General features: G+C 45.4%; 1 protein-coding gene across 2 annotated transcripts in view; it reads left to right on the forward strand.

Moving 5' to 3' along the window:
* Nucleotides 1–20,009, forward strand: part of rsu1 (Ras suppressor protein 1) — a 36,446-nt gene that overhangs the window by 5,064 nt on the left and 11,373 nt on the right. For both annotated transcript variants that reach the window (XM_074621971.1, XM_074621972.1), the window contains exons 4-8: nucleotides 1,900–2,020; nucleotides 4,698–4,816; nucleotides 10,466–10,548; nucleotides 11,299–11,413; nucleotides 11,554–11,686. In XM_074621971.1, the coding sequence (XP_074478072.1) occupies nucleotides 1,900–2,020; nucleotides 4,698–4,816; nucleotides 10,466–10,548; nucleotides 11,299–11,413; nucleotides 11,554–11,686 (571 nt within the window). The remainder of the gene's footprint in view (nucleotides 1–1,899; nucleotides 2,021–4,697; nucleotides 4,817–10,465; nucleotides 10,549–11,298; nucleotides 11,414–11,553; nucleotides 11,687–20,009) is intronic.

The raw sequence follows: 20,009 nt of genomic DNA on the forward strand, positions 1-20,009 counted from the left end.
GTGGTGTTCCATTGATTGAGCTCTGGTCAGTGGCCCACAGACGGAGAGGCCGGCTAAATGAAATTGATTTCTGACATCTTCGGCGAACCAGCGGGACCTTTAAAAGCAGATAGAGTCTTTCCTGACTTTCAGACACACCGTGGACCATCTATCTGTTGGCTGTTGTACTGTAAGCACTGGCATTGTGACCCGGGCTGTAGGGTTGCTGTGTCCCTGTTCCACTCCATATGCTGTAGGGGTTCTACATCAAGACAAGCTTTTGATTTCAACCTCAAAAGCAGGATTGGCGATTCTGAGTATGTGTTTTCTCTCCACCCATCGCCTACTTAGGCTTGTCTGAGACGGAGAAACGACAGAACTGGAAAAATCCTTCTGCTTCCGTGAAGTCCCCGGTGTGGCAACATATTGCTTTCTCCGTGAATTACATTCTAGGCTACATGTGGGTACCATATAGAGATGCACCGATACCAGTATCGGGTATCGGGTCCTATACTGTGCTCATGTACTCGTACTCGCAAACTCTCCGATACAATGGCACCGATACCACTTTAAGGTGATGCGCCCGACCCCGCTCGGCCGGGATCCCACCTCAGCCGGCGCATACCGGCCCTCACTTTCATTGCACCACGGTGTTTTGCTTGCACCCTCTGACTCGCGCATGCGTTAGACTCCTTGGTTCATGTTTCAAGACGGGTCGGGTGGGTTGCAGACATCGCCACAGACCCCTGCCGCCTTTTACGTGGGCCAAGCTCCGATCTGGCGGCACAACGCAGTTGGGGCACACTGAAAACAGTCCGCACCGGGTCGTCCCCGGCGGGGAGAGAGGGCGCAGTGAGCCCTTTGTCCACGGTGCGGCGAGGTCCGGGCGGGGAGCGCTGTAAAGCTGCGGCCGAGAGCCACCTTCGCCCCGAGCCTTTCCAAGCCGACCTAGAGCCGGTCACGGCGCACCGCCTCGTATGCGGGACTTCCCAGCCTGCCGTGTGTCGCTCACACCCTCCAGCTGGCTGTTAACGAGGGTCTTTTGTACTTGGTCTGAAAAAAGTGGTATCGGTGCATCCGTAAAAATTATGTTTTAAATTGACAAACATCATATGTGTGATTCGTGGCGCAATTCAAACGAGATCAAAAAATGGTTATCTCTAGCCGTTGACTACCGTTCATATTTTTTTCTTCTCTCTCTGTGTGTGTGTGTGTGTGTGTGTGTGTGTGTGTGTGTGTGTGTCTCCACCAAATGCCAGTTTCTGATAGAAACAGACTGGACTGAGAGCATGTGTACCTTACTGTAGATGATTATGATATGATTAGATATGAGTGGCACACTGGGTCCAACAGTCTTACAGTTTATACATTATGTATTTTACAGAGGTTCATGAGGTTAAAAAAATCTCTGGTGTGTTTCTGCACACACACACACACACACACACACACACAGACACACATAGATGGAGCTGATATAGTATCAGTATGCCCAGACCTCACCTCTCCAACACTCATTCTCCAGGCAGCATTCAGGTCAGGGCCTGGTCGCCGGTTTACTCTTTTCCTCTTCCTTCCACTGCTTCCATCTCTTTCTTCTTCCATTGATCAGTCTGATAATCCCATAAACTTCCTGCTCTTTGTTATCAGCCCATTGATCTGTGGCTGCAGACCGTAGGGGAATAGAACTGCAGATGGAAGTGAGAAGAGAGAAACTGCAATATGTGTGCTGTTCAAATGTCACTACGTAGAGGCCGGGCCGACACAGCAAGCTTATTCATTACAGGAGGTTTGTCAGAACCCCCGCAGCGCATGGTGATGAGCTGGTTGTCAGGAGTTGGTGCTGTTGATGAGTGCTACCCACGCTCTGTGTAAAAAGCTATGAACATCTTGAAGAAGTGTGTGTGTATGTGTTTTTTCCAGCGGTGCCTGCTAACATCTCTGAGCTGAAGAACCTCGAGGTTCTGAACATGTTCAACAACCAGATTGAAGAGCTGCCTACTCAGATCAGCAGTCTTCAGAAGCTGAAACACCTCAACCTCGGGTATGTCTCACACACACACACACACACACACACACACAGAATTAGCAAAATATACAGAAAACATACAGAACTGTAAGTTGGTAGTTCAGTATTTTAATGGCAGACTGAGGTTGAAGGCAGATGCGAAAATAAGTGTTTTGAGTTTACCTTTGAATGAGTCGACTGAGGTAGCCTCTTGAATTTGGGTAGGAAGACGATTCCAAAGAAGGGTTTTATTTATTTATTACCTCCGCCAAGGTTGAAGGCCTAGGAAGTAGGTTGTGTTTTCACTGGCGTTGGTTTGTTGGTTGGTTTGTTGGTTTGTTGGTCAGTTTGTTGGTTTGTTGGTTGGTTGGTTTGTTGGTTGGTTGGTTTGTTTGCTGGTTTGTTTGTTTTTTGGTTTGTTGGTTGGTTTGTTGGTTGGTTGGTTTGTTTGCTGGTTTGTCCGTTTGGAGGATAACTCCAAAAGTCTGTGATGATTTGAATGACTTTTTTTGGAGGGAGGGGGTGTGGCACAATGAACAATCCATTAGATTTTGGTGGCGATCCGGATCATGAAATTCGGGAATTTTTTCTAATTACTCCACTCAGCCTGTGCATTAACACCACAGGCTTTAGGACATGCGCAGTGTAACTGATGACGCATCATGACGCGTCACCCTGCCTCTTTCCTTCTGCCTGCATAGAGAGAGGGCCAGAGAGAGAGCGGGGGGTGGAGGGAAGGGGGGGGGGGCAAATGTAGAAGCGGCATTGGATGGTTTTGGTCTAGTTTTTCAAGTAGACAGGTACTGAATTAAACACGTCAATCAGTGTTAGATTGAAATTGTCAGTGGCTACAGCTGTTCTTTTGGACCTTTCTACTGGATTTGGTTCATAAGGCTGTATAACAAAGAGAGCTGGTTAACTGCAGGTTTAATCAGACTTCAGTTTGATCCTCAGCTAAAGCCCACTTCATTTCCCTTTGCAGTGTGCCATCACCAGCAATTTTCAACATAAGTAATACTCAGACATTCATGACAATCAATGTACACATACTGACGCCAACAGTTGTTCTTCATTCTGTGTGTAACACAACAAATATAAACTAACCCGACGTCAAAATGACATGGACGTGTGTTTGTGCGTGTGTGCAACAAATGGGCGGGGGAGGTTCAGCTCCTCACCTGTTGGCCAGAAATGCTTCGTGTGCGTGTTTAGATACGAGTGCAGGCTTACACAGGCGGGGTGTCAGTGACAGGAGGATTAGGAGGAAGCCTTGGTGTGTATTGATCCACAGACAAACATCATCTGGATAGTGTAAGCCTCACACTGCTATTCAGGCTGTGTATTCACTTTTCATCCTCTGTTTGTTTTTCTCTTCTGTGTGTGTGTGTGTGTGTGTGTGTGTGTGTGTGTTTGTGTGTTTATCAGTGTACATGCTTCTGTGTGTTTGAACCGTGTAAGTGCTTAATCTCATTTGTCAAACACACATAATAGAATTGAAATAGAATAGTTGTCCTATGACCTGTCACACAAACACACACATTGCATATATGTGCATAAACTCAGCTGGTGTCTCTTACATCATCAAATCCTCCCTGTCTGCTCATCAATCTGTCAAGGCATTGCTTAGCTGGACACTCACTGACGTGGGTGATGTTAGTCCACAAGGACATGCAGCGAACAAACAGCACAAACCTGATCACACGTTTGGAAACACAGGATCTAGATTTAGGAGTATGGTCGCACACTTTAGATGATTTCTGTAATTGATTAAAGCTAGGGATGCAAGGATACCAGTATCGGGTATCGGGCCCGATACTGTGCTCATGTACTTATACTCGCAAAACGCCTCCGATACATCGGCACCGATACCACTTTACGGCAGCGTGACGTTAACCTCTCGTCACCATCTTTCAGGTCCTATCCTTCTTTATACATCCATGGTCCTATCACATGCTCCACCTCCCCGACCGACGGGCGAGATGAGCCGCCACTTTTTTCAGACCGAGTACCGAGTACCGATACGAGTACTTCTCTGTGCCAAAAGACCCTCGTTAACAGTCAGCTGGAGGGTGTGAGCGTCACACGGCAGGCTGGGGAGTCCCGCATACGAGGCGGTGCGCCGCGACCGGCTCTAGGTCGGCTTGGAAAGGCTCGGGGCGAAGGTGCTTCCCGTGGCCAAAGTGTCACCGGGGCGGACTGTCCTTAGTGCGCCCCAACCGCGTCGTGCCTCCAGGGCGAGGCTCGGCCCACGTAAAAGGCGCCAGTAGTCTGCGGCGATATCTGCAACCCACCCGACCCGTCTTGAAACACTGACCAAGGAGTCTAATGCACGCGCGAGTCAGAGGGTGCTAGCAAAACCCCGTGGCGCAATGAAAGTGAGGGCACCTGAAGAGACACAGGAGAGAGAGCAGAAACACACAAAACATCCTTATAATGATTGCATTTTGTCTACTAACCCTAAATAGGTTTATCTTGTACCATTGATTGGAACATTCTGAAATGAGGCAATCCATTTGGTTCAAGAAAATGTCACTTTGTCCTTAAACATCGGCTGAAGTTGAATGGAAAGCCGTTAAAAAGGCAATGAAGTGCATTTTTTACAGCGGTGGGTTTGTGTGTGTAATGTATGTTTTATATATATATATATATATATATGTGTGTGTGTGTGTGTTTGTGAGTGTAATGTATGTTTTATATGTGTTTGTGAGGACAGTATGAACCGTCTGAGTGGCCTGCCCAGAGGATTTGGTTCACTGCCGGCTCTGGAAGTGTTGGACCTCACCTACAACAACCTGAACCAGAACTCCCTGCCTGGAAACTTCTTCTACCTCAGTGAGTGTGCACACACACACACACACACACACACACACACACACACACACACACACACACACAAACACACTGCTCTGACAGTTGTGTTTATCCTAGAGCAGGGGTCTCAAACTCGCGGCCCGCGGGCCAATTGCGGCCCGCAAGACGATATTTTGTGGCCCCCACCTTGATATGAAAGTTTAATGTTAGTGCGGCCCGCAAATTTTTTTTTTTTTTATAAAGTTTTTTATAAAGTTTTTTTTGGGGGCATTTTTTCATTTTTATTGACAGGACAGTGGATAGAGTCTTGGAAAGGGGGGAGAGAGAGAGTGGATGCGGAAAGGGCCACAGGCCGGATTCGAACCCGGGCCGCCGCGGTCAGGACCAAGTCTTGTTACATGGGCGCCCGCTCTACCAACTGAGCTAACCAGGCGCCCTCGGCCCGCGAGTTTTATGTGAATGGCATTTTGCCGTGGAAGGTCCCTTTGTTGCGCGAGCCCGAGCTGAACGAACCTACCAATCACAGCGGGGTATATGGCTCCCGGGGACGGGCAATCGGCCGGGCTTGATGCAAGCAGAGAAACATTTCACAACAACTGTGGCGGCGCCCGTGTAACATCGCATAAACTCGATTAAAGCTTGATTTATACTTCTGCGTTGAATCGACGCCGTAGCCTGACGTGCACCTCTCCAGAAATGTAACTACACGTCGCGGCGACGCAGACCGCAACAGCTGTGATTGGTCCAGTCTCTCAGCGATGCTGAGCGGCCAGGACCAAGTTCTACTTCTCTCTGCCTCCATCTTTTCAATGTTTGTTCACACAAATCCACTCAGATATATTTTCTCTTTTCGGCGTTGCAGTAATATCAGTAAAAGTTCTGTGGTTCAACAGTTATTAGCTCCAACTCCCTCAGTTTCTGTTTGTAGTACAAGAAGAAGAAGGAAACTCATAGAGACGCCGCCGCCAACTAGCGGTTTGGTGGTGTAATTGCAGAGCAACACAAACACAGCAGGCACAACTTTATTGCGGAGTGACACCAAGTGGAATGAATATATATCATGTCACACAGCCCCAATCATGTCTTTTTCAAAGCCTGCAGTGAAGAGAAAGGTTGGTGACGAGCACAGACAATTTCAGGAAAAGTGGGAGACGCAATAGAGGCCATGTTCAGAAGAACCGTTCATGTTCTTCAATGTTCCATTCATGTTCAGGACAGTTCATGTTCAGAAGAACCCATTCAAGTTAAAGAACTGTTAATAATGACGTTTGAGAAGATTGTTGTTTTTTTTAACAAAGCTTTTTTTGTGGAATACCTGATGCGGCCCAGCCTCACCCAGACTCTGCCTCCAGCGGCCCCCAGGTAAATTGAGTTTGAGACCACTGTCCTAGAGTAAAGGACAAATAATTACAGTTTCCATCCATCCATCATCTGCAACCGCTTATCCTATTCAGGGTGGCGGGGCTGACGTTGGGCGAAGGCAAGGTACACCCTGGACAGGTTCTCCAGACTATCACAGCTCTGACACAGAGAGACGGACTAATTACAGTTTACAATCTTTCATTATGTCCTCAACAAATCAATGTATTGATGGGGAAAATGGGAGTTTCACTGACTAGCTGAGTAGCTGCCCACTGTAGCCAATAGTTGGCCCTTTGGGCAGTAGTTGACTTATTGTTGACGGTATTATTTTAGCTAGCATCACCACATTTACAGTATATACTGATAAAGTATATTATTTTGGCTTCTGTGTACTAAAACATTGCACCTCACTACCTACCTAAAAATAAATGATTACATTCCCCAAAATGTTGCTTAGGGATGCATCGATACCACTTTTTTTCAGACTGAGTACGAGTACAAGCACATTCGGGTACTTGCCGATACCGAGTACCGATACGAGTACTTCTCTGTGCCAAAAGACCCTCGTTAACAGCCAGCTGGAGGGTGTGAGCGACACACAGCAGGCTAAGTAGTCCTGCATACGAGGTGGTGCGTCGCGACCGTCTCTAGGTCGGCTTGGAAAGGCTCGTGGTGAAGGTGCTTCCCGGGGCCGTGGCCAAAGTGTCACCAGGGCGGACTGTCCTTAGTGCGCCCCAACCGCGTCGTGCCCCCACGGCGGGGCTCGGCCCACGTAAAAAAGGTGCCAGGGGTCTGTGACGATGTCGGCAACCCACCCGACCCCGTCTTGAAACACGGACCAAGGAGTCTAACGCACACGCGAGTCAGAGGGTGCAAGCAAAATCCTGTTGCGCAATGAAAGTGAGGGCCGGCGCTCACCGGCTGAGGTGGGATCCCGGCCCCGCGGGGTCGGGCGGACCACCGGACCTTCTCGCCCGCACCGTCGGGAAGGTGGAGCGTGAGCGCGTGCGATGGGACCTGAAAGATGGTGACGAGAGGTTAGTGTCACACTGCCGTAAAGTGGTATCGGTGCAGTTGTATCTGAGACGTTTTGCGAGTACGAGTACATGAGCACAGTATCGGACCCGATACTGGTATCGGTGCATCCCTAATGTTGCTGTTTTGTCAAGAAGGTCATCATCTACTGAACATTGATACCTGGGAACTGTAGTAAGTTGTTATTGATTTGGGCATCATTGTACTATAGCCCATTGTATCTCCATGGTGACGAGACTAATAGATGAAATTGGTGCTTCCTGGTAGTCAGATGGCGGTGTATTAGTGTAAAGAGAGCGGTCTAGACCTGCTCTGTATGAAAAGGGTCTCGAGATATCTTCTGTTGGGATTTGACGTAGAGGTGTCGCGATATACTGGTTGTGATAACCATGATATTTAAAAAAAACTCACGTTAATAATACACATACTGTATGATAATATTATGTAAATAACCCAGCGTCTCTCAGATCACGTCACATTCATACAGGTACATACATGAAATGTGAGCATTTAACCCATCCTAAGCATTAAGGGTTCAGTGTCTCGCTCAATGACACTTGGGACAGTCAGATAGTAGGAGCCGGGGATCAAACCTCCTACATTGTGGTTAAAGGACGACCCGCTCTCTCCCCTGAGCCACAGCTACCCCCTCCCTACACTCGTATTTCTAGTGTAATTCATTTGCCAAAAAAGAGACAAAAATGCACAATGAACAAGATGAATTTGACTGATTGCATTATTATTTAATTTTTTCAAATTTTCTTTAGATATCACGATAATATCGTTATCGGGAATTATTCTGGCCACAGTAATCCTGTTGTGGAAATCTGCTATCGTGACGGCCCCTAATTTAAAGCTATATCAATAATATTGACTTGACTTTCTAGAGTCTCCGCTGGTTGCCTAGCAACCTCACGCAGGGGGCGGGGGAATTCATTGTGAAAGTCTAATTTTATTGAAACATTACAGCCTATAGGCTCCTGTACTTCAACGAAACAAAAAGAAATCATCTTGAGATCTTTTCTTTTTCAGCAGCGATCAGCTGGACAGTAACCACTAAAGACGGCGTAGGCCGAGTGTCCGTATAGCGGTTTTCTTTGACAGAAGAGCGCTGGCAGGGTGCTGGGGAGCACTTCATCCCAGCACTTCATCAAAAAAGCGCTCCCAGCGCCTGTCTGAGAAGTTAAGATATTTCCTACTAGAAGCGCTCAGAGCAGCTCTGAAACAAGACGCTAGGTGCAGCACTTTTTTTTTTATATATTGGTTCCGTATTGTAGACATTGAGATTTTCATGTCTTTTTTTATTATAAAGCAGGCGGTGCTATATAAATACTGTGAAAGTATCAAAATACACACAGCCCGTATTCAGAAACTTCATCTTTAAACATTTTTTGAACATTAAAGGTCCCATATCATGCTCATTTTCAGGTTCATATTTGTATTTTGGGTTTCTACTAGAACAAGTTTACATACTTTAATGTTTAAAAAAAACTTTATTTTCCTCATACTGTCTGCTTGAATATACCTGTATTCACCCTCTGTCTGAAACGCTTCGTTTTAGTTCATTTCAGTGGAATTGCAATGGAATTGCAATGGAATTGCGTTGCTAGGCAACAGCTTGGATCCATGTTTACTTCCTGTCAGCTGATGTCATTCACATACACTGCAACGGGAAATAAACTGGGACACATTTAGAATGTTTACGTTTAAAACTTTGAAATGGTCTAAATATTGTAGATTTGTGACATCACAAATGGACAGAAATCCTGACTGAATACGGGCTGTGTGTATTTCTCTGTGGATTAAGTGTTTCGATACTTTCACAGTATTTATATAGAACTTAAACCTGCTTTATAATATAAAAGCCATGAAAATGTCACTTTTTATAATATGGGACCTTTAAAGTATGTAGACATGTTCTAGTAGAAATCCAAAATACGATATTGAACCACTAAAATAAACATAATGTTTCTACTTTAATTGTCATTTAGTAGTGAAGGACTCATCAGAAATAGTAACAGAACATGTATAACATGGCCCAACTCCAACTGCCAGTTCCTATTCGTGCACGCTTTGAATTGACCTTTACAGGTTAATTACTTATCAACTTGAATTCTCGAGGGGGCAGACCATTAAATAAGCGAAATAGAAATAGAAATAAAAATAACAATCGGCGATGGACTCAGCCCGTCACAGATATATTCGTCTAATCGCCCCCACGAGACAGTTTGCAATTGATCAAGGTAAAAAAAAAAAAGTTGAACTCTATGCAAAAGCAGAGTACACAAAAAAGAAAAGAAAAAGAAATCCGTCTGGAGCCGCAAAACATTTGAGCATTGTGGTAACACAGTTTATAGTCTAAGTATATAAGTCTAATGCAGTGAGGGCTCAACAAGAAAAAAAATCGCAGATTTCCATAATAAAGTCATAATATTACGAGAATAACGTCATAACTTTACGAAAAAAAAGAAAATAACACGTAAAATGACTACTTTACAATATTATGACTTTATTCTCATAATATTACGACTTCTTTTTCTCGTAAACTTACCGACTTTATTCTTGTAATAGTATGACTTTTATTCTCAAATGTATTTATTTTTCCTCAACGTGGCCCTAATACTCCGTCGTACCATAGACCTACAACAATGATAAATAAAAATTAAATTTAAACAAAAAACAGTTATTCATTTTTCCATGTTTAAAAATCCACAGGGAGCCACTGGAGAGGGGCTAAAGAGCTGCATGTGGCTCCGGAGCCGCAGGTTGCTGACCCCTGGACTAACCCCTAACTTTTAGAGAATTAGTGCTAAAGAGGATGTAAATAGAGTTTTGGTTTCTACCGTGCCCACCGATGTGAGGCTCAGCTGATAATGATCGGATGCAGGTGGTAACAGAGGTGACGAGGTCACGGGAAGAAGAGGAGCCGGGCCTCGGGCTACATTACTCATATACAGTGTAATATTGATTTCACATTAAAAGATGAATAGAACTCCACAGCATCTATGCAGCATTTTTGTCTCCATGTTGTAACAGTTCAACGAGACAACATTGTCAGCTCCTCTCTCAGCTCCACACAGAGGCCGCTGACCCTTTTCTTTTCGCCGAACGTTGACAAAGCTGTCTCGCTGTCTGTTGTCTTTGCCAGACAGCAGAAGGTCTGTTTAGATTGATTCTGTCCAGTTTGTGAGGCTGTATTATTAATCAGGCTTGACTGGTGGTATTGATCAGATTCCAGTCTGGTTAGGACTAACAGAGATGCTTGTTTTGCAGCCACCCTCCGCGCTCTCTATCTGAGTGACAACGACTTCGAGGCCCTGCCTGCCGACATCGGGAAGCTGACTAAGCTGCAAATAGTAAGTTAATGTCGACGCGTTGCATCGTGAACACATGAATTAAAAGATGAAGTAGAGGGACTGAAATTCGGCTATGACAGAATTTAGTTTGCATTAAATCCGACTTGGGCCACCAGTTGAACAGGGAAAATGATGAATTAAAACCAATTCATTCATTAAGTCTCAGTTCTGAAGGTTGCTTCTGAGTTTTTGTGTACAGTGACCGTAATGTTTCACACACACAAACCACATGATCAAGTCCTTTTATAAATAAAAGGTTTAATAAACTACTAACTACACACAACTTATAACTTCTATTAACATACAAATAAAGTGACTATGCGCTGATGCACTGAAGACATTAATGAACAATCTGAGTGAAGGAGGATGTATCAGAATAAGTCTGTCAATGATATATTTGGCAGATGTATTAACTTGTGGAAACACACTGGTGGCCAATCAAATTGAAATTAGAACATATCAGATCTCTGTGGACTGATTAGGATACGGTGGTCAAAGGTCAAGGTCACTGTGACCTCATGTCCGTACCACTCTCATGAATGTGATATCTCCGGAACGCCTTGAGGGAATTTCTTCAAATTTGGCACAAAAGTGTACCTAGACTCATGGCAAGGCGAGGCGAGAGAGACCGTTTCAGTGCACTGAGCATTGCACCTGGACAGTGGATTGTCAGTGTCTTGAGTACAAACTAGAATTGGAGAAAACAATGTTGTGTGTTCAATTCTCTTCTGCTTTTTTCCTCCCGTCCAGTTGAGTCTGAGGGACAACGATCTCATCTCGTTGCCTAAGGAGATCGGGGACTTGGCTCAACTCAAAGAGCTTCACATCCAGGGCAACAGACTGACTGTCCTGCCCCCTGAACTTGGTACTGTCCGCACGCACGCACGCACACACACACACACACACACACACACACACACGCACACACACACAGTGGGCAGAGGGCAGTATTACTCATATTACCAGGTGATGAGTGTACTCAGTTCTTTGTCCATCTGTCTGCAGGTAATCTGGATCTGACTGGTCCGAAGCAGGTGTTTAAAGCAGAGAACAATCCCTGGGTCACTCCCATTGCCGACCAGTTCCAGCTGGGCGTCTCCCATGTTTTTGAATATGTTCGCTCGGAGACCTACAAGTAGTAAGTACTGACACTAACGCACAGCCAACACACGACTCCTGAACTTTACTCTGATCATTAACAGAATATATATATATATATATATATACACACACTCGGTACAGTCCAAGTGTGGGCCTTCTTTTCTGTGATGTACATCAATCTTTAAAAACAGATTGCTGGGTACTGATGGAGTATAATGGCAGCTTCACTCTTCCTTGTCACTCGCTGATTTGATGCACAGCTCTTTTTATAAGGCCAACCCTCAAAGAGGTTTAACCCTTTAACACTTAGAGATAACTGCTGATCTCTGTTAACAGCCATGGTAAACTTATTCTCATCACTCCATTCGGAGCTGCAGAAGCGTGTTTGGTAACGCCAACCTGACACATTGTGCTGCTGCTTTACAGTTAAAGCTTACACTGTTGGAACGCAATACAGTTTTGCCATTAGTTATTCCTGCAAGGGTGACTGAAGAGTTGATTTATTTCAATAATAATATAGAGTAAAAGAAAGAACAAAACATCTGAGTGGTTTTCAACCCTGAAAACATCTGGAAAGGCAGTGGAGATCTGATTTGAGGTGTGTGACGTATAATGTCTGATATGATGTCAAATGTACACGTGTGTGTGTGTGTGTGTGTGTGTGTGTGTGTGTGTGTGTGTGTGTGTGTGTGTTTGAGCACAGACAGTGTGAGCAGTCTCCTCTGTGGTGTTGGAGGTTAGCAGAAGGCTGCTATTAATTCTTTGTTCCAGGCAGAAGGAGATGCTGCAAATCCCTCTGTGTGAATGCTTCAAAACTGCTGCTCTGAGGCGAGCTCTGGAACTGATCCCTGCACTGTGTGACGGTGTGTGAGTGAGACAAAAAAATCCATTCTATGTTATGTTTGCATACTTGTATGAGCGATGTGTGTTGGGGGGTGAGTCTTTCATCATGTGGAGAGAATGAATGTGGTGTGAATTGTTGTACAGTTGGACATTTTACCCTGCAGGAGTGTTAAAGCCAGTACTGTTCTGCAGATATTACAAGAACTACAAGAACACTTTATTGTGACTGATCACACACATCTAACACAAATATCCAACTCTTTGGATGGTGCACCTTCTGGTCGCTCACTGTAGCAAGACTGCTACTACTACCGTGGGGTTCCCTCATGGCAAACACACTCTTTAATTTACGGCTGATCACACACTCTTTTTTAACACAGATTCACAACTTGTAATGCAGTTCAAACATGACTCTTTTTAAGCTCTCCGGTCCACAGCACCGCCAGCCTACAGTACGTGTCCCCCATCTGCGTGTGTGTGTGTGTCTCAGCCATCGGAGGTCCAGAAACAATACTGCTATTTAAGGGAGAGAGTGTGATTAGACAATGAGCACCAGCTGTGTCAATCACCTCACCTGGCCTCTCTGCTCTCATGAGCCCCCACCACACCTCTCTGTCTCTCCTGCAGCTGGATACCAGCCATGCACCACAGAAACACAAACACTAAAGCCGTGGGCACACTGCCCGCATCAGGCTCGCCTGACGGCAGCGTTGCGTCGTGGCCGCGTGATGCACACCTAGGGTGTTAACACTAGACTCGAGTTAGCTGCCTGTCGGGAGCGTGTCTGCTACCTGTCAGCTGTGTTTTTGCTGCTGCTGACAGCCCTTTCTTTCTACATAGAGTTTGCCTTTTAATGGCCATTTAACTTCATGATAAATATGATTTATATTTATTTTAGACAGAGAAAGGTTCAGAAACGTGTGGTAATTAGTAAATAATAGTAATAATCCACAATTAAAACTCCGTACTGTATTCATTTATGATGCTTTCCAAGTCACTGCTTGTTCCACATCACTGTCCGGCACATATTTCAGAATAAAAGCCTCGTGTTAACAAATGAAGGAATTCTGTGCAAAGAAAAGCCGCTTTAGGGCTTTTATTTTGAAATGAAAGCAGGATGTGTTGATTTAAACCCCAAACGTTATCAATTCTTGGAGGTCTCAAAGTGACTGCGTGTTTTCACAGCACTGACTGCTCATATTTCAGAATAAAAGCCTTGTGTTAACAAATGAAGGGATTCTGACTATAGAAAAAACGCCTGAGGGCTTTTATTTTGAAATGAAAGCAGGAAGTGTTGATTTAAAAACAAGTTTACTTAACTTTACTTTTTTTTCATCTCCGTAACATATTCTACAGATAAACCTCGAAACTGTAGTAAAGTCTTGCTGGTATGATGTTAATATACAGTCACTAGATCCCTTTCACTGTCCGTGACATATTCTACAGATGTCCAGACATGGAAACTGCAGTAAAGTCTTGCTGGTATGATGTTAATATACAGTCAGTCTGTGAACGCGCGTCTCATGCGGGCAGTGTGTCCACTCTAACCTGTTAACATGGACGCCGAAATAAAAAACAACACGCCACGCGAGACTCACGCGAGCCTGATGCGGGCAGTGTGTCCACCATTTAAGGCCCAATTCCAATCTGGCCCCTACACCCTCTCCTGGTACGTGTCCACAGGGGCGTTTTTTATCGCGAGTGGACGCGACGCTTCCCAACATTGGACGCTTGGTGTGCTGTCCCTAGAAACAAGGCACCCGGCTCCTGATTGGACGAACGCTTTCCCGCCGTTGGTTGCTGCTCCCAGCTTTCAAACCGGAACCAGTATGGAGGCTCGTTTGGAAACTTTCTTCTCTTATTTCACGAAAATAGCTCACCAAAATGTGTTTCTGAAAACATTTGAGGCGAGAAATAAGCCGTGCAGTTGCTGAATCTGTCTTTATTTTGGATCAACAACGTTTATTTTAAAAGATTTTCGGGAGTTTTAGTGAGGTGGCGAGTCGCGTCAGACGCCCGTGATTTACATAAAGTAGACAAGCCCTCCACTTTATGCAAATAAGGAGCGGGCGTCGCGACGCCTAGTCTCTCGAATCGCAACGCCACGCTACCAGAATGCATTGTGCGGCTGCTTACATAGACAATGAATGGGGGGCGTGAAAAGCACGGAGGCTGTGGACACGTACCCTCCCTTTCCGTGGTGGAGTGCACTCCGTTTGTAGTCACACTCACAGCTGAATGAAGCACCCTTCTTTAAGGTGGAGGGGATCAATACAGCGGCCACTTTGGGACGAACTTCCTTCTCCCCGTTGGGGAGAGTAACGTTTTGCTCCCATTCTAGAATATAAATTTAAATATATAAAAATAGAGAAATCATAAGAAAATATAAAGATATATATATATAACAGTGCAAATAATACTGCTGAAAAATAGGATCTATGCAAATAATATGAATGCATGCATTAATAAAAATGCAAGAATAGTGTAAAATAAGAATATTAGTTAGTAAACCAGATTATTGCATAGCTGAATTATTACACTAAATTATTGTACTGTTCAGTCAGTATTGCACAGTTGAAGATATGATAAATTATGGGGTTATGGCTCTTGATAGGGGTAAAAATAATAAATATATGTTGTGTGTTATATAACCGTTAACCGAACCTCGTTAACCGATTATTAACCGTTAACCAACAAGATCTTTGCCCCGTATGCAGCGGTGCGCCAGCTGCAGTGTATGAGCACAACAGACAACTGAGTCCTCAGTTCACCCGTCCGGGAGCGTTAACTTAGCAGCCACGATGCCGCGTGTAGTGTCGCCGACATGCAGCCACTTTCCATCGCTTGTCTGACAAAACAGTGTGGGTGTTTGTGCTACGTTAGCATCTGTAGCTCTGCTGTTAGCTTCGTGCTCCCCGTAGTCACACACATACACTCTATCAGCGTAGCGTAACTTCAGCAAGTTTCCGACAGACCGTGTGTGCGTTGTCGGTGGCGTTATAACTGTACGTAGGTGTAGCAGACAGCGTGTGTACAGTTTATTTGTCGGTGAATAAATGCTACGAGGCCACAACTCCTCCGCTCAAGCAAGCTATAGACTGGAGCCAACTTCTTGTATCTGTAACACCGGCTCCGCCTCTTAAGGTGGACCAGCTTTTCTCCTTTAAGTGACGAGTTTTTCTCAGCTTTTTAATTAATTATTAATATTTCTTTTAACCGATAGCGTTAAGACGCTTAATGTCAGTTAAACAGTTAATTATTAACATCCCTAATGTGAACACAGTGTAAGAGAAAACAGGCACATATGGGTCAGCGGAAAGCAGCACAGTTGAATCCAGTAGCTCAGTGGGAGGGTCGCTGGTTCAAGTCCCCCCCGCGGACCAAGTACGGACTGTGAACTGGTAGCTGGAGAGGTGCCAGTTCACCTCCTGGGCACTGCCAGGTTGCCCTTTGAGCAAGGCACTGGACCCCCAAATTGTAATCATATATACATATATTTGCATAAAGCAAGCATATCTGCCCACTCCCATGTTAATAAGAGTATTAAACACTTGACGAATCTCCATTTAAGTTACATTTTGAACAGATAAAAAAATGGGCAATTCATTTACGATTAATGGCGATGAAATATTTCAATCGATTGACAGCTCTGGTTTAGTGACGAGCAGATCAAATGCACCAGTCGCCCGTGTCCATCAGGCTGGATGATGGACTGCCTATCTTTGTGATCAATCACTGTCAGCGTTAAACCCAGCACTCATAAAAGCAACACATGCATATTTATCACTCTCATCAATGCACTTGCAAACCACAAACACACACACACACACACACACACAAACGTCATGTTCTTCAAATGAGCTCAAATGAGAGGCGCCCCAATGGCACGGTGGTTGGCGATGCCACACGGCTGCACCATCCACAGTTGGATTCCAACTGGGGACCTCTGTTGCATGTCATGCCTCTCTCTCCCCTATGTTTCTCTCTTCACTCTCAAAGGCAGAAGGCCAACATCTACATGATCGATGAGGCAGGAAAACAAGATGGTAATAGTGGTAGTCAAGCTTTGGTTGGTTTATTTTTTTATTTTTTAGGCTGTATTACCCAGCTGGGTACGTGAGGATGTCACGTTTATGACACAATGTCATAAAAATCTGATATCTGAGCCAGCACCAGGCACCAGCCAGCCAGCTGATGAACTAAAAGTTTACTTACTACATGCTTTAATGTGACAAAAAAAGTGCATAAACAAAATTAGGGATGCACCGATACCAGTATCGGGTATCGGGTCCGATACCAGTATCGGGTATCGGGTCCGATACCAGTATCGGGTATCGGGTCCGATACTGTGCTCATGTACTCGTACTTGTACTCGCAAAACGGCTCCGATACAACGCCACCGATACCACTTTACAGCAGCGCAGCGTTAACCTCTCGTCACCATCTTTCGGATCCTCACGCTCCCTCTTCCCGGCCGTTGCGGGCGAGACGGGCCTGTGGTGCGCCGGACCCCGCTGGGCCGGTATCCCACCTCAGCCGGCGCGCGCCGGCCCTCACTTTCATTGCGCCAAGGGGTTTTGCTTGCACCCTCTGAGTCGTGCGTGCGTTAGACTCCTTGGTCCGTGTTACAAAATGGGTTGCCGACAACGCCACAGACCCCTGGCGCCTTTTACGTGGGCCGCGGCACAACGCGGTCGGTCGACAGTCGCACTGGGGGCAGGGAGCCCCGTCACGGTGCTGTAAAGCTGCAGCCGCGAGCCACCTTCGCCCCGAGCCTTTCCAAGCTGACCTAGAGCCGGTCGCGGTACACCGCCTCGTATGCGGGACTCTCCAGCCTGCCGTGTGTCGCTCACATCCTCCAACTGGCTGTTAACGAGGGTCTTTTGGCACAGAGAAGTACTCGTATCGGTACTCGTATCGGTACTCGGTATTAGCGAGTACCCAAATGTAAGTACTTGTACTTGTACTTGGTTTGAAATAAAATGGTATCGGTGCATCCCTACATGCAGCAAAGGGCCGTGGGTTGGATTTGAATCCTGGTCCAGGACTATACACTGCAGCGAGGTGAGAAGGTAAACCACCGAAGGCCTCAGTGCTTGGGCATTCTTACAGTCTGTTCTCCCTCTTATGACGGCCATCACACTGAAGACACCCCTCAGTCTGTGAGAGAAACTGTAGAAACAGACTGTCGGGACATGTGTGAGGGTGAGAAAGATGTATGAATGCATTTGAAGAAGTGCAACAGTGAAACAGAACGCACACACACATCTAGCAGCAGCCTGTCTTTAGGCAGGTGTTAAACAATTTCCCAAAGAGATCTTCTTCATGTCTTCACAGCTTCATTCACACCTGACTAAATGTCCTTCATCTTCCAACTCTGGAGGTGCAGACAGATGTGTGTGTATGTGTGTTCACAGTTTCTGTCTAATCTCATAGGATGTATCTTGAATGTGAAAGCAGTGATAATACTGTGCTCTATTTTTCTTGGTAGAGAAATCGTATTTTCTCGTGCCCCCTCCACAGGGAGGTCAGAGCTCAGCGGAATACTTCGGAACACTAGAATGTTCATTACGCGTCGGCGAGGCCTAACTTTCGCCTCAGCGAGGTGTAAATTGCGTCTCAGGGAGGCAGAAAATTGCGCCTCCACAAGGCATGAATTGCACCTCAGTGAGCCTAAAAAAGCGCCATTGCGAAGTGACAATAGCACCTCTGCAAGGTTACAATAATGCCTAATCGAGGCTTCACTGAACCCCTTGGCGAGGACACGATTGTAGCTGCCGAGGGGTTCATCGTAGTCTCATCGAGGCGCAGAGAAAAAACTGCCCCATGTGGGACTCAAACCCCGGTTACCAGCGTCAAAGACAAGGATTAAAAGAATAAAATTAGTCTCAAAATGATCAATGTGTAAGCATCATCTGTGCGTAATTTTGGGTACTCACAAATACGTAGGTATCCATGGATATCTGTGAGACGAGACAGCACAAAGACTCTGGGGAAGAAATCAAGTTAGTAACATGTACAAATGGGACATTAGTTCACCCAGATGGAGAGAGAGAGAGAGAGAGAAGGAGAGAGGAGCTCAGTGTGTCATAGGAAGTCCCCCGGCAGTCTAGGCCTATAGCAGCAGAACTAGGGGCTGGTCCAAGGCAGCCTGAGCCAGCCTTGGAACAGCCTTAACTATAAGCGTTATCAAAGAGGAACGTCTTCAGCCTACTCCTAAATGTGGAAAGGGTATCTGCCTCCTGGACTGAAACTGGGAGCTGGTTCCAGAGAAGAGGAGCTTGATAGCTGAAGGCTCTGGCTCCCATTCTACTTTTGGAGACTCTAGGAACCTCAAGTAAACCTGCTGCATTCTGGGAGCACATTGCTCTAGTGGGGTGAGCTCTTTGAGATATGATGGGGCCTGACCGTTTAGGGCTTTGTAGGAGAGGAGGACAATTTTAAATTCTATTCTGGATTTTACAGGGAGCAAGTACAGAGAAGTGGGTGGGACTAAGATGCGAGGAGAGGGGTCGAGGAAAGGATTCAAGGATGTACAAAACTGGGAGATGAGAAAGACCCCTGGCTTTGCTGTGAACGTAGCTTACTGGATGAAAGTTGGAAAATAAAAACGTGATTTTTACGTTATCTATTTTTGAATTTCTAAATGGCTATGGTCTCATATTTCACAATTGCATTCATCAGTTGTGCTTAAAACAACGAGTGAATAAGATCATGTATTTGAACGATCACTGACCCGCATGGGGCAGTTCTTCCTTTGTGCCTTGGCGAGGCTACAATGAACCCCTCGGTAGGTTACAATTGTAGCCTCAACAAGGCCACGATTGTAACCTTGCTGAGGCGCTACTGTCTCCTCGCCATGACGCTATTGCAAGCTCAATAATGCGCAATTGATGGTTTGTGGAGGCAAGCCGACACACTATTTACGCCTTAGGTGCCATTAAGGCCTTGTGAGGCATTTTTGTAATGTGCTTGTTGGATGGCCATGACATTTAGTATCAATATTAATGATTCTCACAACATGACATTTACAGTAGATATTGTCTGGTTGGAAAAACACATTCATTTATGATGTCCATTTTATACACTTTCCATTGTTCATCGTCCATAACTTTCCTCGCAGTACCTTTAGGCTGAAACGTCTCGTAGAGCAGATATCTCTATTAACTCATAATCTAATTGCTAGCTTCGAGTAGTTATCACCATCAACACCCTTTCCGTCACTGAAATTGGGAGGATGGTATTATTATGCACTGGCAGGAATATTAACACAAGTATAAACTGAAGTCATTTCAACATCGCAGTATTCTTGAAACAGAAGATGAAAAGTCCACATTTTCTCACCGATATGCTATGAAATGGAAGATTAGAGGGATACGGGAAAAAAAAGGGAGACAGCAAGAAATGAATAAAAGATAGTGTAATAGTGTGGGGTAACAGGGGTTTCTCTCTGCAGTATGTTAATGTGTCATGAGCTACATATTCTGTCAGGATAACAGGATTACTGATGTATGACA

Source organism: Sebastes fasciatus, chromosome 21, assembly GCF_043250625.1.
Source record: "Sebastes fasciatus isolate fSebFas1 chromosome 21, fSebFas1.pri, whole genome shotgun sequence".
Classification (NCBI taxonomy): domain Eukaryota; kingdom Metazoa; phylum Chordata; class Actinopteri; order Perciformes; family Sebastidae; genus Sebastes; species Sebastes fasciatus.